This window comes from Aquarana catesbeiana, linkage group LG11, assembly GCF_042186555.1.
Source record: "Aquarana catesbeiana isolate 2022-GZ linkage group LG11, ASM4218655v1, whole genome shotgun sequence".
Taxonomy (NCBI): domain Eukaryota; kingdom Metazoa; phylum Chordata; class Amphibia; order Anura; family Ranidae; genus Aquarana; species Aquarana catesbeiana.
In genome coordinates, this window is record NC_133334.1 from 253,729,694 (window position 1) to 253,745,591 (window position 15,898).

The 15,898-nt window shown below is 42.8% G+C and overlaps 1 protein-coding gene across 1 annotated transcript in view; it reads right to left on the reverse strand.

Moving 5' to 3' along the window:
• Nucleotides 1–15,898, reverse strand: part of SF3B3 (splicing factor 3b subunit 3) — a 33,624-nt gene that overhangs the window by 13,892 nt on the left and 3,834 nt on the right. The window contains exons 4-15 of the mRNA XM_073605656.1: nucleotides 14,865–15,037; nucleotides 14,457–14,598; nucleotides 14,262–14,374; nucleotides 12,145–12,282; nucleotides 11,947–12,050; nucleotides 9,821–9,986; nucleotides 9,637–9,732; nucleotides 9,441–9,513; nucleotides 5,267–5,418; nucleotides 3,509–3,664; nucleotides 3,147–3,302; nucleotides 2,887–3,030 (exon numbers count right to left, since the gene is read on the reverse strand). Coding sequence (XP_073461757.1) covers nucleotides 2,887–3,030; nucleotides 3,147–3,302; nucleotides 3,509–3,664; nucleotides 5,267–5,418; nucleotides 9,441–9,513; nucleotides 9,637–9,732; nucleotides 9,821–9,986; nucleotides 11,947–12,050; nucleotides 12,145–12,282; nucleotides 14,262–14,374; nucleotides 14,457–14,598; nucleotides 14,865–15,037 — 1,613 coding nt within the window. The remainder of the gene's footprint in view (nucleotides 1–2,886; nucleotides 3,031–3,146; nucleotides 3,303–3,508; nucleotides 3,665–5,266; nucleotides 5,419–9,440; nucleotides 9,514–9,636; nucleotides 9,733–9,820; nucleotides 9,987–11,946; nucleotides 12,051–12,144; nucleotides 12,283–14,261; nucleotides 14,375–14,456; nucleotides 14,599–14,864; nucleotides 15,038–15,898) is intronic.

Sequence of the window (15,898 nt, forward strand, 5' to 3'; positions counted from 1 at the left end):
GCCCTGTGCTGATTACATGCACTCTCCCAAGAAAAAAAAAAACTAGCAATACACAACTGAGCATGTGCAGCCCGACTCCAAAGGCTCTGTCCCATCAGGACATGTTTTGGAGTCAGTGAAAGAAGGGGAGGATCAGGAGACAGGATCAAACAGCCTTTTTACACAATGCAGAGGATTAACCCCTTAGGTTCCACAGTGAGTACAACAACCATGCGTTACTGTATATGCAGACGGATTTTACGGTTGTGCGTTTTGTAACACTTTAAAGGTGCATTTTCCCTTCCCCAAATCATCCGCTTTCCTCTACAAATACACACTTACATAAAAACAGCCAGTCTTTTTTTTTTTTTTTTTTTTAAATCCAGCAGCGCAAATCTTCAGCTGGCCATGCCTGTGCATTACAACCCCATAAACTTCTGTAACGCACAGGCACAGCCAAGACCGTGAAGATTTGCACTGCTGAATGTAAACAAACAGGAAAAACAGCATCAGATGGAGGCAAGTATGCATCTGTGAAAGTAGAAAGGTGGGTTACGGAACAAAAAAAAAAAAAAAAAAAATAATAATATTAGAGCTAGATTCAGGTTAACCTTAAAGGGATTGTAAACCCTCATGTTTTTTCACCTTAATGCATCCTATGAGCCCTTCGATCCCGTGGCGGAGAAACGCTCTTCCTCTCTGCCCGGGGTTCTCGGCTCTTGATTGAATAGATTGACAGCAGTGAGAGCCAATGGCTGCACTGCAATCAATCAAATCCAATGACGCGGGCCACAGGGCCGAGTCCAGCATTCTGTGTCTATAGTCGCAAATGCTGGACTCAGGAGTGGGCCTGCAAGATAACCACCCCCGGGACAGCGCTTCTCCTAGGGGGTTTACCGTTGTGAGGAGGAGCCGCGAGCGCCACTGGGGGACCCCAGAAGACGATGATCGGGGCCACACTGTGCAAAACGAACTGCACAGGAGGCAAGTATGAAATGTTATATATATATATATATATATATATATATATATATATATATATATATATATATATATATATATATATATATATATATATATATATATATATATATATAAAAAAAAAAAAAAAAAAAAAGACAAAAGGTTTAGCGTCACTTTAAGGTTACAGCTCTATTTGAGGTTAAAGTTTACTTTCAGCACTTATCTGAGATTCTCGCTCATTTCTGAATTGCTAGGGAGAATGGCTTTGCTGATGAAAACTAAAATATCCGACCTTTACAGTCAGATAGCTGTTTACATCTCATGTGAAGGGAAGGCTAGAGACAGACTTTATCCAGATCAATGAGCTTTTTGACTCTGGTTGTCCATTGGGCTCCCTCTAGTGGAGGCCAGGAGGAGCTACTGCTCCACAGATCCACAGTAAACCGCCAATACTGCAGTTCCAGTGCTTGAAGTTTCAGTTTAAAAAGCAAAGCGTTTTCCCTTTGCAAAATGACATTTATGAGCAGGGACAAGCAGCAGTATAAATATATAAAAAAACAAACATGAAACCTGTGAAAAGTAAAAAAAGACACTCTGAAAAGCGAGCTCAACAGTGAATAACTAATATTCCTCTTTAATAATAGCCTCCCTTTAACCACTTGCCGCCTGCCCACCGTCAAATGACGGTGGGGAGTTGTGGCTTATTCTGGGTGGATGTCATATGATGTCTTGACAGAATGGGCACACAGCGCGGCGACTGTGCCGCTAGGACAGTGCGACCCCGGCTCTATAACCCTGTGATTGGCTGTGTTCAATCACAGCCGATCACATTGTAAACAGGGAAGTGTCTGTAATCGGCTCTCATCGCCTCACAATGACAGAGTGTGAAGGAGAAAAATTACTTATTTACAAGAAAACAAAAACTTTAGAAAAAAAAAAAAAAAGCAGCGATTAAATACCACCAAAAGAGAGCTCTATTTGTGTGAAGAAAATGATAAAAACGTCATATGGGTACACAGTGTAGCACGACCACGCAATTGTCATAGAAAATTGTGACAGCGCTGAAAAATGGCATGGGGCAGGAAGGGGGTGAAAGTGCCCGGTATTGAGGTGGTTAAACAAGCTTACCTTTGAACTGCGGAAGAAACCTACTTTTTTTGATAAGCTTTGGGGTAAATCGGTGTCTAGTTCACTTACAATGATATCACTTGATTCAGGATATTAGTATCCACTTTAAGAGGTTTGGTGTATCTTGTAATGCTATTTCTTAGCCGTATTGTTACTTGCTTCTCTATTATGTACCTGCTGTATTGGTGAGACTTGGGAGGCATTTGGTGTTGTTGAGGGTTTATTTTTTGATTGTATTGTAAAATTGTACAAATTCAAATTAGAGTGTCATTTCACTTTTGGTTTTTTTTTTCGCGTTTTATAATTTTTATTGAATATTGCATTTGTATTCACAATGGTTAGCGCCAAGTGTTGGGTCACCCTTCCGAGTACGAGTCATATTTACCATTGAGCTTGCTCTTCTAAGTGCCATTTCACTTTTTAGAGTTTTTTTTCCCCACTTTAGTTTTGGTATATAAATCCTGTATAATACTAATAGTGCACTTAATAAAAAAATGGTGAATTGTAAATCCTATACTTTAGTGCTGGCTGCTTTAATGAATTTAGTTATATTTTTTGCACAGCAGATTACACTTTCTTCATTAAAAGTACACAACCGAAGAATGAGAAAGTTACTGTGAGGCATATAAAAACATAAAAAAAAATAAAATAATGTTATGTTATTAGAGTGGAAACCTTTGGCACCTGAATTCTTATTACAAAATTAACAATTAGAAAGGCTAAAACCAAGGTATCCGCGCTGGACGGTAATTCCATCTGTTCTGATCTTTTCATTTGCACCACCACATGCAGTTTGTGATCCTGCCCACCTCTCACCTGAAGTCCTATGTTAAGGTAGAGAAAGCCAATGGAGCCTCGTTCTCCCAGCTCATCTTGTCTTTCTGCCCCTCCCATCTCCACTATACAGAGGGCCTCGGGCTGAGCAGGGAGGGCCTGCATACTGAGAGGCTGTAGACAGTCCTAGAGGAAAAGAAGGACAAAGCACTCAGGAGGAGGGACAAGAGCATGGCAGCTGCCTACCGCGGCAAGAAGTCCACATAACAGCCGCAATACATCAAACAGCAACCAGGACTCACCGAAGGGTCCAGAGAAATTATCCTGACTGTGTTATCTATAAGACCAACAGCCAAGAAGCGTGATCGCTGCTCCCCTTGTGGTACATTGGCCAGACTCATACACACTACGTCGGCAGACATTTCCTTCCTCTCTGTGTACTCATTTAGCTGCCCTGACTGGAGGAAGAAAAAATAAATAAAATAAAAGTGAGGAGGGAAATCTGGAGTCTCAAAACATGCAATACAGTTAAAAGCGAGGTGCAGGATGGGGGTTTCAGAAGCAGGTAATACAGTGCATGTGTGGTGGAGGTAAGAGAAGCAGGTAATATGGGTGGAGTAAGGTGAAGCAGATAACACGGTTTATATAAGATGGGTGTACATACAGGGTCCATCTCAAAGTAGACGAGTTCCCCTCCAGTCAGAGCAATCACCACCTGACGCTGGTTGACCGCACACTTCACAATGATCTTTTTCCCCGGAGTCTTCCACTCATTGACTCTCTTGTCTGCACGAATGTGACGGATTCCATCAGGATACACCTAAGATAAAAACACACAGTTGCTGCAGATCACCTTTACCAAGAGCTATTGACATTAGGGACAGGAAACAAAAAGCACCATCATGTCCCAAACCCCCCCCCAAAAAAAAATAAACAAACAAACACGACCCATTCCCCGAAATAAATCAAAAACATTTTATGCAGTTCCTTTGACTCAACAGTCAGGCCCGTGTAGAAGAATTATGAGCTGTGTGGCCACTTCTCAGCTGGAACGGTGGTGGAAATTTACTGTATGTCTCCCAGCAGTGATCTGCATTAGTATTGGTTTGGTACAAGTTGTTTTTAAAAAGGCATGTCCCAAGTCAGGCCAATACTTCCCTCTGTCCCTGTATAGAGCCGCACAGCATTTCTTCTAAAAGCATCACCACAGGTGTCCCCTTCATCCTGCACCATAAAAAAATTCCATTCTTATGGAGGGAGCTGTGCATCACAAGACTGTTGAAGGTCACCAAGAGTACGGCTTCCTACAAAAATTAATGGGACTATGGCGCTCATGTGTAGGATGAAGAGGATCCCAAGGGGCCACTTTCAAAAGGAAGACTATACAGCTTTAAGCAGGGACCCACTGTAAAGGAATGTAATGTACATAGGGCTGGACGATTTTCTCAAAAATCTGCGATAAAAAAAAAAAAAAATTAAAAGTAAATAAAATCGATTTGACCTCTCAACTCGATTCAAGATTTAAATTGATTTTTCCCCCAGCCCTAAATGTACATAATGATAATCATAAAAATGCCAATTTTCTTATGCGTATACATGTTTCTATGCAACTCCTTGACCATTATATAGTATACAGATTAGCCTTGCTTTGGAACCAAGAAAGATGGTGCCTATCCCCTACTACCCCCACATTGAAAGTATGAGGAAGTGACGATAGAGCCAGCAACAACCAAACCTCAGCATAAAGATTCTGCATTCTTCCTGTATTTTAGCCAATAAGATGCTCCTTTTAGACTGACCACATATACATAGCAATGACGTATAATCTTTGTGTATAAAACATTAGCACCGCCCTGCAATAAACAGTGATAAGGAAGTGATCGTACTGAACAGACGTGTCAGTGTTCGCTTCCAGCGTCCATGCACATTCACACTTTCTAATTAGGAACAGCAGCAGATAACCATTACACCACTACTTAACCAGAAGAACTGCACTCGGGGGTGGGGGGATCAAAAAGGAAAGATGTGCTTTAGGTAGGGCACACACAATCTTTAACTAATCCCAGGTGTTTGGACAAGCAGTCACGCAATTGTCCTTCTCCCCCCCCCCCCCTTTGTTTTATCTGGTGTATTTCTTATGTTTTCTTTGTAAAGCACTTTAAAAAGGTAGCTTCTCAAAGGCACTATAGAAAATAACCTATTATTATTTAGGGCACCAGCTGCATTGTGTATGAAAGGCTTCTACAGTTTCAGAAAAGTAAATTCAGCCTAAAATTAGATCTCTAAACAGGCCAGCAAACAAACTGAAGAAGTCCTACTTAGGCTGGCACCCTTTAGCAAAGTAAACATAGATAACCCCCCCCAGCCAAGAAACAGGATCATATGTTAACCGGCCAATCCTTCATCACCTCTAGGATCTCACCTGCACTAGGGCATCTTCTCCTAGCAGAGAGCAAGACAGAGTTGGGGTTGTCCCAAGAAATCCAGAGTCTGTCACTTCCTCTACAGTCTCACCAATAGAGAGTACCAGGGTGGCGTTCACGAAGGATACTATGATGTATGCATCGTACTCATCTGTAAAGAGGAGTACAAGAATAACCCAAATTAGACTGACCTTAGAAGAGCCATACACTGGTCACATGCATTGCAGTATCAGTTACTATGCATTATACAACATATCCGGGTCAAACAGAAAAACTGCACCTTGACTGGCAAAGGTTTAATTTTTAATCAGTACTTTGAAAATAAAGAAGACCAGTCAGTTTTTTGATTAAAAGGCATTGCCTGTGTTACTTGGAATGCCCCATAATGCAACACCCAGAGATCTTGCCGAACAAGTATATGGTACATGATGATATATGTATATAATATGGAATAAATATGCAACCTGGCAGGACCTCCAAAGTATCAAAAAGGTGCCACGTTATAAGTATCAATCATCAGAGAACACAGTGTGGGCTGTACAAAATTTTCTCTGATGAAATTGGCAATGGCTGAAAGGCCTCTGTACTCTCTTCACATTTATAAACTTTGGCTGTTCATTTCAATGTATTGTGTGGTATGTGAAGTATGGAGCCATTTATGAATTTGTCAGCAGACTGAAGCATCAGGATGTATCATTTTACAAACCCAGCCTCTATTCAGAGCTTCAGCAGCCAATACACTGGGCTTCCAAAAACATGGCAAAGCCTGGTAACAAGCAACATGAGAAGAGATCTATACACACCTGTATGTGTGGAGGGGGGTTATACCATCACCTCCTCCACCAGCACACACCTGTGGAAGAAACAGAAAGGCTTGGTATTGGGAGGGTGTCATCACCAAGTACCAGCCAGAGTTAGTATGTGCTGAAGAAGATGGAGGACAACAAATCACAAGATGTAACATCTTTCTGCTCCAGACACAACACAGAGCTTAGGAAGTAACCAGCAACTTCACCCAACATTGTTATGTGGTCAGCGAGTCCTGATCTGTGAACTGGGAAGGAAAGCGTGCAATGTCAATGCCCTTTGTACCGCCAATATACACGTGTGCCCCTGATGCATGCAGGTATACATATTCCCCACAATGCACACACATCCGCTCCTCTGTACCTTCAATACACGCACATCTCCCCCTCTGTATCCCCAACACACACACGTCTGAAGGATGAAGAGGCAGGCCTGTTCGGGCAGCATTTAAGGCCCCCCATTCTCCCCTCTCTCCAATCACAGATCAGATCTTGCTGGAAATCTTCCTTAAAAGAAACCTGATCTAGGAGAAATATGAATGATGCCAATGTGGATGTATTTCTAGGAATGCCAATTGGCTGCCTCTAGCTCCAGCACCTTTACAAACAGGCATGCAGAACTGATGTGAATACTCGTTTTAGGGCAGTGCCTGAAAAAAGTACAAAAACCTCTGGATTAGCATAAAGTTCAGGGAACCTGACATTTTAATTAAGATTGGTAATCAATGGCAGCTTTTATATTCACTCAATACATATTTTCTTTACAGTGTCTAGCCAAACATTTTAGTTCTGGATGGAGTGGGAATGACTGAGGCTTTGTTCACGCCATGGTGCAGAGACATACGTTTTTCTGCATGCATTCTGCAAGGGCTGAAAGAAAATGGTTCTCAGAGTGCCCTGTTCACACCACGACGTGCGTTTTTTTTTCCACGCAGGAATCTGCAACGTGAATGCAGTTTTCTGCATGGACAAAAACTGACACGAAATAATCACTGGTAATAATCATTGGTATATACAGAGCACATTACTAACGCACATGAAAACTGATGTCAATGTGCATAAAAATTAACTAAAATGTGCATGAAAACTGATGTAAACTCATGTCTCTAAGTGAAATCTGCGGTTTTCCCACCAGTTTTCACGCACATATGGTGTGAACGAGCCCTAAAACCCGTCAGATATTTACTGCTATCCGAGTCTCTGTTAAGAGATTTCCCCTCATTTCCTCTCCCAGTAACAACGAATCTGCCAGACAGAAAGTGAGGGGAAATATTCAACAGAAATACAGGATATTTATTCCCGTCTGTGTGTCTGCTTCAGATTTCCCTTCACTTCCTGTCTGGTGTAATTGTTGTCACCAGGAGGGTAAGTGAGGCGAAATCTAACAGAGCTCCAAATAACAGTAGGAACCCGACATTGATTTTCATTTTCCATAGTCAATCTCAAACGAGTAAATGTTTTGGATGGACATACACTTTAAAAGGACAAACTGATATGCTGACCACTGACAGACCTCTCAAAAAAATAAAAGGCCAAATACACAGGGAACTCTAACCAAAATGTAATCTCACTAGGTGTACAACACATTTATTTTATCAGGTAAAAAAAGTGAAATGGCTCGAAGATTGAACTACAAACTCCGCAGACAGCATCCAATCGCTTCGCTGCAACATGGGATTATACTTATTGTTGTGGGAATTTTATTTCTGAAAACATGTCTCATTTATCATTGCTAGCATGAAGTGTCATCCACATAAAGGAGCAATTACTGAGCCCATCAAATGACTGGTGTCATAACTGATCACATGTGCAGCGCTATGACAACTGTAGATCAAACAGAGGCCAAGCTGCCATCTCAAGGTGCTGCACATGTGATCAGTCATGACACCAGTCGTCATTTGATGGCTTGACAATTTAGTTGAGAGCACAAAGCAGCCGTGACAGGTATAACTCACAGCATGCCTTCAAAGCAACCGTTTTGGGAAACTTAATTTAAAAGAGTTTAGTTCTGCTTTAAAGCTGAACTTTAGTATATTTTTTTTAGTGGTGTGCAATGCAAGGGTTAAAGTGGAGTTCCACCCAAAAGTGGAACTTCCACTCATTAGATTCCTCCCCCCCTCCGGTGACACAGTTGGCACCTTTCAGGGGGGTACAGATACCTGTATATTACAGGTATCTGTACCCACTTCCGGCGTAGATAGCCGCAGAATCTGCGGGTATTTACGCCACATCCTGTTCCCCCCCCCCGCTGCCTGCTGGGAAACACACGGGTCCCAGAGGCAGCAGGGACCATTCGTATTGCGCTGCGCGACTCGCGCATGCGCAGTAGGGAACCGGGAAGTGAAGCCGCACGGCTTCACTTCCTGATTCTCTTACCGAAGATGGAGGCGGCAGCACCCGAGGACGGAGAGACGCTTCGGCCTCGGGTGCCGACATCGCGGGCGCCCTGGACAGGTAAGTGTCCATGTTTTAAAAGTCAGCAGCTGCAGTATTTGTAGCTGCTGACTTTTAAAATTTTTTTTTCGGTGCCGCTCCGCTTTAAATGCTTGTTAAGTCTAGGGTTAGAGAAATAAGCTATAACACTTTAGGTTCCAATCACACTTGTGTGACTTGTCATTCAACTTCGGCACATCAAAGTTGCATGACAAGTCATTACCCTTGTTTTCCAATGATAACCATTCATACATGTGCAACTTCAAAGCACTACTTTAGTTTGACTTTCATGCAACTTGAGGGCCATAGAAATGTTAACCCTAAAAAGATGCATGAAAGTCGTACCTGAATGTTATACAGTGCAACAGTTGTCCATTATCCCTGGTCAAAGTCGTATCCAAGTCGCACCCAGTGTGACTCAGTCACAAGTGTAAATGTGGCCTTATTCCTCCATCTGTGCATTAGCTCCCCCTCAGCCTCTTCTCTTTGGTGCTCCAGCCAGCAGTAACACTCTAATGTCATCACATACAATGCAGGAACAACAGTCCTACAATGTAGGGAAGGATGGAGAGGGACTTCCTACAACCCGGAGCACAGAGAAGAGAGGAGCACCAACTGCTGGGGAGAGTGGAAGACCAGGCAATTACAGTTAATTTCTCTATCAATAGCAGACATATGTGTACTGAAGAGCACCCGTCCGTCACACAACATTAAAAGGTGACACTGCACAGAAACCAAAAGCAATATAATATGTGACAGGTGTAATTCAATCTCACATAGAATTAGTATAAACCAAATTAATTGAACAGGACCGATAAAGATTATAAATGCTTAGATTTGTTCATGACTAGCTACTGGTTTATTTGAAAATGGTAATTCTTATGAAGGCCCCCTCCTTCCCCCTCTTTGACCCATCAAGCTTCACCCTACATACCTTCAATGTGTCGTCTAACTGTCCACACAGCATTGGGGTTACCGGGCAGCTCAGAGACGGCCATTTCAGACACCTAAAAAGAAAATTGTTATTAGAGAGAAGCATGATCCCTCCCCTAAAAGGACAATAACATAGATCGGAGTGCAATTTCCTCTTCAGGGACACTCATGGCATCACACAGCTACCCAATGCTCACCTCAAGACCGTGTCTCAAGACCCTGAGAGAGGAGCGGGGACCTCGGCCACAGGCCACGTACAGCTGGGGAGTGTCTTCGTTGGCCAAGTCAGCAATCTATAAATTAAAGACATGATATCCAAGTCAATGGGAAGCTCAGTTGTGTCATTACTGCCCGGTGTATGTCACCTCTACAGCCAAATACCTGGCATGTCATGATGGGGGAGAGACTGTCCTGCTCATCTACCAGCACCAGGTTCTTCAGTGGGCGGGGCTGGAAGAAAAAGGTGTCTCCCTCTTCTAAAGGCATCGCTGAGGAGAACTCCGGTTCCTCGTCATCGTCACCCAGATGGGCAATCTGGTAGAGATAACTAAGAAGGAGATGTACTATCAAAACACAATATCTGTCTGCATGCACATTATCTTATTTAATACAGCCATGCAAATCTGCAAATGTCATATTTTTCCCCCTCTCTCCCTGTCACTTTCTTCCAGTTTGTTTCCTGATTAACCTATTGTATGGATCCAGGACTCTGTATAAAGCAATACATGAACTATGGTATCATTATTGTCCTCTTACATATATATATTTATGCTTCTAGTTGTCCCCAACGCTGGAAAACACGCTTCCTATCCCTCTTCCTTTTAGTACTTTTACTTAGTATTTATTTCCAGACATTTAACTTAAGGCAATGCACTTCCCACACACTTAAGGCAATGCACGGAAATTAGGATAGGGGCTACATGAGGAGCAACATAAAGCAGAACTTTATCCATCACAACTTGATAAAAAAAAAAAAAAAATTATTTACTTTAGCAAGGAACATACATTCCACATTAAAGTGGAGTTCCACCCACTTTTACAACTCTTCAGCATCCCTCACTAAACTGTGCACTGTAAACAAATTGGATATTTTTTTTCTCAGCACCTACTGTATATCTGCTCTATTCATTTTTCACTTCCTCCTCCCTGGCCGCGGCCCATCGCATCATTTCCTGTTTGCAATGCCTTCTGGGAAGGGGCGGCAACTTCCTCTAAAACTGCCGTTGCTATGGAAACCTGACCTGAAACCTATTACACTGCTTGTGCTGCACTGAGCATGTGTGAGATCTGCAAGGATGAGATCAAGGAAGAAATACAGTCTGGCTTCAGATGCCCAGACTTAAGATGGCCACGGCCTGCTATAAGTTTATAAAATAACAAACTACTGCTATAAACTAACAAAACAGACCTTAGTTTACAGACTAACTTTACTAGATTACATTAAGCTTGTGAACTATAGGGGTATTTTTATTTAAAAAGTATAATTTCGGCCGGAACACCACTTTAAGAATTATGCTACCAAAATTGCCTCCAGCATTGTTAGTTTCTTCTTGCTGGAGGCTGCCATTTTGCTGAAGCCCAGAGCAGCAGTAAATCAAAGTGGAACTAAACCCATCGATTTATTGGTTTAAAAAAAAAAAAACAGTTAGATTCCTGGCATTCCAGAAATCTAACTGTCACATTTGCTTGTGTCCTCAACCAAAAAACTGTCAACTGGCTGGTGTCCTAACTGATCACATGTGCAGCACTGTGGCAGTTTTAGATCAAATAGAAGCAGCTTCCGTGGCTGTAAAGGATAGGAGAGTTACATTCCACTTAAGGCTGTCAGCAGATTGGCTCTACAAAATTCTTCAGTGCCTAAAAATGGAGGGTAACTGAGCATGTGCAGAGCAGTGCGAGACAGTGTATTAGGGGATTTGAAACTGTATAGACACTTTTTTTATGTTTTACATAGCTAGACCTGCAAAAGGAGCCAGCATGAAGTGATCTAGCAGGACTTCAATTTCTGACTAAAGTGCCAGTTGCCTTAAAGTGGAAGTAAACCCATCGACAGTTACGATAACTGTTAAAAAAACATTACATTAACAGCATTTGCCGGGAATGTAACTGTCACATTGGTTGTGCTCTCAACCAAACTGCGGCTTCACCCCCACTAGATTAGCACTGGATTGGGTACATCAAGCTGTGGAAGCTGAAAGAGGGGCAAAAGGACTAAGCGGCTGATCGCTTCATCCCTCTGCCACATTCAGCATTCCATTGGGAGTTTGAGATTGCTTTTATGTGCCTGCCGATCTTTTAGTCTAAGTGAGTAACCAACCAGCCACAGTACTTGTACGGAGGTTGGGTGGCACCTTACAGGCAAAAATCACTATACCTCAGACTGCCTACTTTCCAAAAAGGGGTCTTTGGGGATAGAAACTGTCTGAAAATACGACACACAGAGTAACTTTTATATCATTTTGAAACTTCCCATCCCATTCATAAATGGTAAGGTGCCAATCACTTACTGGTTCCCAAATTCTGAAGCTACAAAGAGAAAACCGGTCTTCAAGACACACATTGCCGAAGCCACTGGAACGGTATCAAAGTATTTCAGACGGATTTCTGTGACCTGAAGAAGCACAACAGACAGGACAATGAGAAAGAGAACAAAAACGAAAAAACACCAGTACAAATACCAATCCTCCTAGCGTGCAACTCCTTACCATGTCTTCATCAGTCTCAAGTGTGATTTTAAAGATGTCCCCCTGTTCTGTCTGAGCCAGGAAGAAAAACATGGATTTGGTTTTGTGTGTAGCCGAGCAGACAAAGATCATTCCCCGCTCTGGATCGTCAAGATCATTCTTTTAAAAAGAGAACAAACAGTCAATCTGGATTCACATTAAAGTCTATGAATACAATAAACACATTCTGTACATCTCTGGATGACATGCACCTTTCCCTATGCTTTATCTCTGTAACCACTTGCCCTCTGGAAGATTTACCTCATTTCATGACCAGGCCATTTTTTTGCAATACAGCACTGCAGTACTTTAACTGACAATTGCGCCGTGATGCCAAATTAAATTTTTAATTTTTCCCCACAAATAAAAACTTTTTGGTGGCATTTGATTGCCACTGGGTTTATTTTTTGCACTATAAAGAAAAAAAAATTATATAATAGAATATATATATTTTTAAGAAATTCAATTTTTTGAAATTTAGGCCAATATGTATTTTGATACAAATTTTTTGGTAAAAAAATCCCAATAAGCGCATATTGATTGATTTGCGCAAAAGTTATAGCATCTACAAAGTAGACATATACTGGAATTTTTATTTATATTAGTAATGGCAGCGATCAGCGGCTTATAGCAGGACTGCGATATTGCAGCAGACAAGCTGACACTTTGTGGGAACAAGTGACAATACAGTGCTAAAAATATGCACGGTCACTGTACTAATGGCACTGACTGGGAAGGGGTCAATCATCTAGGGTGATCAAAGGGTTAAATGTGTGCCTGACCAGTGTTTGTGTACAGTGTGCTGTTTTTACTAAAAGATGGGATGGATTTTCATTCACTGCAATGCAGGGAAATAAAATCTATCACATCCCGGCTGACAGATTAGAGCTCTCCCTTTTTTACATAGGCAGAGCTATGTTCTGTGTCTCTCCTCGCTGATGAGCGGCTTGCCGATCGATTTCCCGGCACCCGCTGATCAGCTTGTGCAGTGTCTAACCCAAGCACAACTGCTGCACAAGCGTCTCCTACTCGAAAGTGCTGAATCACATACTAGGTACGTGATCTGGTGCAGGAGAGCCGCTCTGCCACTGTATAACTAAGTTATGCGGTCGGCAAGCGGTTAAAGTAGTATTAAATCCTTATTTTCTAAACTAGCTAATGAAAGTGTATTATTGTCAATAATTACATTACATTATTATTATGTACCCATCCAAAGTTTGTCCCCTTAATCTCCTTTTGCAACACTTATGCTTTATTTTCCCGTCAGGGAGCATACACAAAATCCCTGACAGGAGCACTACATGCCCCATGAGTACTTGTGTTCAAAATCTGTGATTTGCATGCTTCCATGTTCCAACTGTCAAAGTCAGATAGTAGGACTGGTGGAAAAGATTACACTGTTCCGCCTGTGCAGATCTGCGCACAGGAGGGACTTGACATTTATTTGTAGTCCCAGGCGAAGGAGGGCCTACCTACATGGTGTGGTGGATATGATGGAGTTCCATAGTGGTCCTACTGGTGAATGAGCCACCACAGTTTAATCATGATGCAAGGACAGAAAAATACCTGCTGATCAGTCAAAACTCCAGCCAGCTGCCAACTTCCTGTAGTGAGAAAAAAAAAAACCCACACCCTCTGCTGTATTAAAATCCCACGCAACGCTGACAGCACAGATTGAGGTTTCCCCTGCTGGACTACAGAACACGTACTCCCTCTTTGGTTACCAAAGTGAAAAGTTTCCATAGTCCAGCACGGAATAACTGGGCAGGGCTGCCAACACTTCTTGGGATTTCAGTGCAGCAGAGGCAGGGTTGTCCACCCACCACAGGTAGTTAGGAGCTCACTGGATTTGCGGTATTTTTCCCACACTTGCACATTTCCCAATGTTTCGTGTCCTTAAACATTACGTGTATTGCAGAGATGTACTGCATCTGACGTACATTAATTCTGGGTTAGTGCATGACCTTGGATGCGTCCTGGCTACAGCTCATCAGAATCTTTACATCCTCTTCATTAGTTTCAGAGAAGAGACATGAAAAATCATCACAAAAGCTGCACCATCTAATTCAATCTAAAATGCAATGTATAGGGCGACTCACCCGCCTTCTTGGGATGGGACAGCGAATATCTGGCTGGTCTCCAAAGTTCTTGTAGGTAATGTAGTTTTCAGAGCAGATGAGCACTCCACTGGGACCATCTGAGCCTCCAGGAACTGTACAAAAAAATTGTATAAGACAAATGGAACTCCAATAGTGATATCAAATAATGCAGGAGAGAGCCGACTATCTACTCACCTGTGATCAAGAAGTTGCCATGCTCCTCCAAAGGCTCACTGTATTTGCGCACTACGTGGTTCAGGCCCAGATCCAGCTCATAGAAGGTTAGCGTCTGCTGAGTGTTAGCAGCTGCCTCTCCAGTTGGGTCATTATCCGCTTCCTAGAAACAAAAAACGGACTGCATCGAGGCCATACGAATACAAAACAGGTCATACTGCAGCTTAGCGTCACCCTGCTGTACACGGCTCATAAGAACATACAGCAGCAAGGCTTAACCCTGTTATACATGGCTCATCAGTGTAACAATGTCTCCAGTAGAATAGTCAGAGAAGAGACATGAGAATTCATCATGCTGAGCGCCAACATTCAGTCTTACTGTGTCTAACGGGGGGGGGGGGGGGGGGGGGGGGATGGGGTCAGTCTTACCTCATAGTCCATCTCCAGACAGGCAAACATGGGATTTTCAAAGCCCACATCTACTCCCACCACATGGTACACCAGAGTGTTCGCCTTATGAGCCTCGAGTGGGGAGGAGATGGTCAGACGGGCAGCTGCGTCTCTGTTCAGGATGTAGACCAGTTTCTGCTTCTCAATGGCACCTGTGAGCAACCAGAAGACATATTTAACACCCGGGATACAAAGTACTGTGAGCATGGTTTATTATCAAAAACTTATTTCATCAGAGAACCATAACAATCTAATCTTCTTTCTCAAAAGCAACAATATGTGAGAATAACAAGTCTTCTGTGCTACAGTATTGTCTGCTCACACAGGACTGGTTTTAGAGATCTACAGTCCTCTTGATCTACAGTCCCCTTAATCAGGCTTACCTTTATGTAAAAATGAACATCTCCCAAATGTGCACCGTTTAGGAGAGGTTACTGGCTGCATGTAGGGTGAATATCACTGGTGCATGTGCCAGGATACCTTCAGAGCTTTGTGCTGGAACTGAGGGCTCCCAGCGAGTGACGTCATCGTGGCTCCAGCCAATCACATAGCCGGAGCACACAAACCGGGACCAACCGGGGGACCAACCGGAGACCAACCGGGGGGACGACAACATGTCAGCCCTCTCAGCGGTGACTTTACAGCGCTGGAGGGCTTCGTTCCAAGGTCATTATTTTATAATAAGCTAGTATGTGATGCATACTAGCACATTATGCCATGGATGGCGAAGCTGATGCTGGTGGCCCTCTGCAGCGTTATATTGTTTAAGAACATGGCGGTGGAGAACCAACATCAGCAACTGGTGGAATCACGTGAGGAGCGCGATACCTGAAATAGATAAATCAGATTATTCCCATACATTCCGCTATATGGCGGAGGGAGGGGGGCAGGGGAGGTGGAGCTCTTCTCAGAGGTAGGATGTCTCCAGTGATTGTCAGAGAAGAGACATGAAAACTCATCATTGAGAGCAGAAAGAGTGAAATACCGGGAAGAACCGGGACTACCAGCTGTGA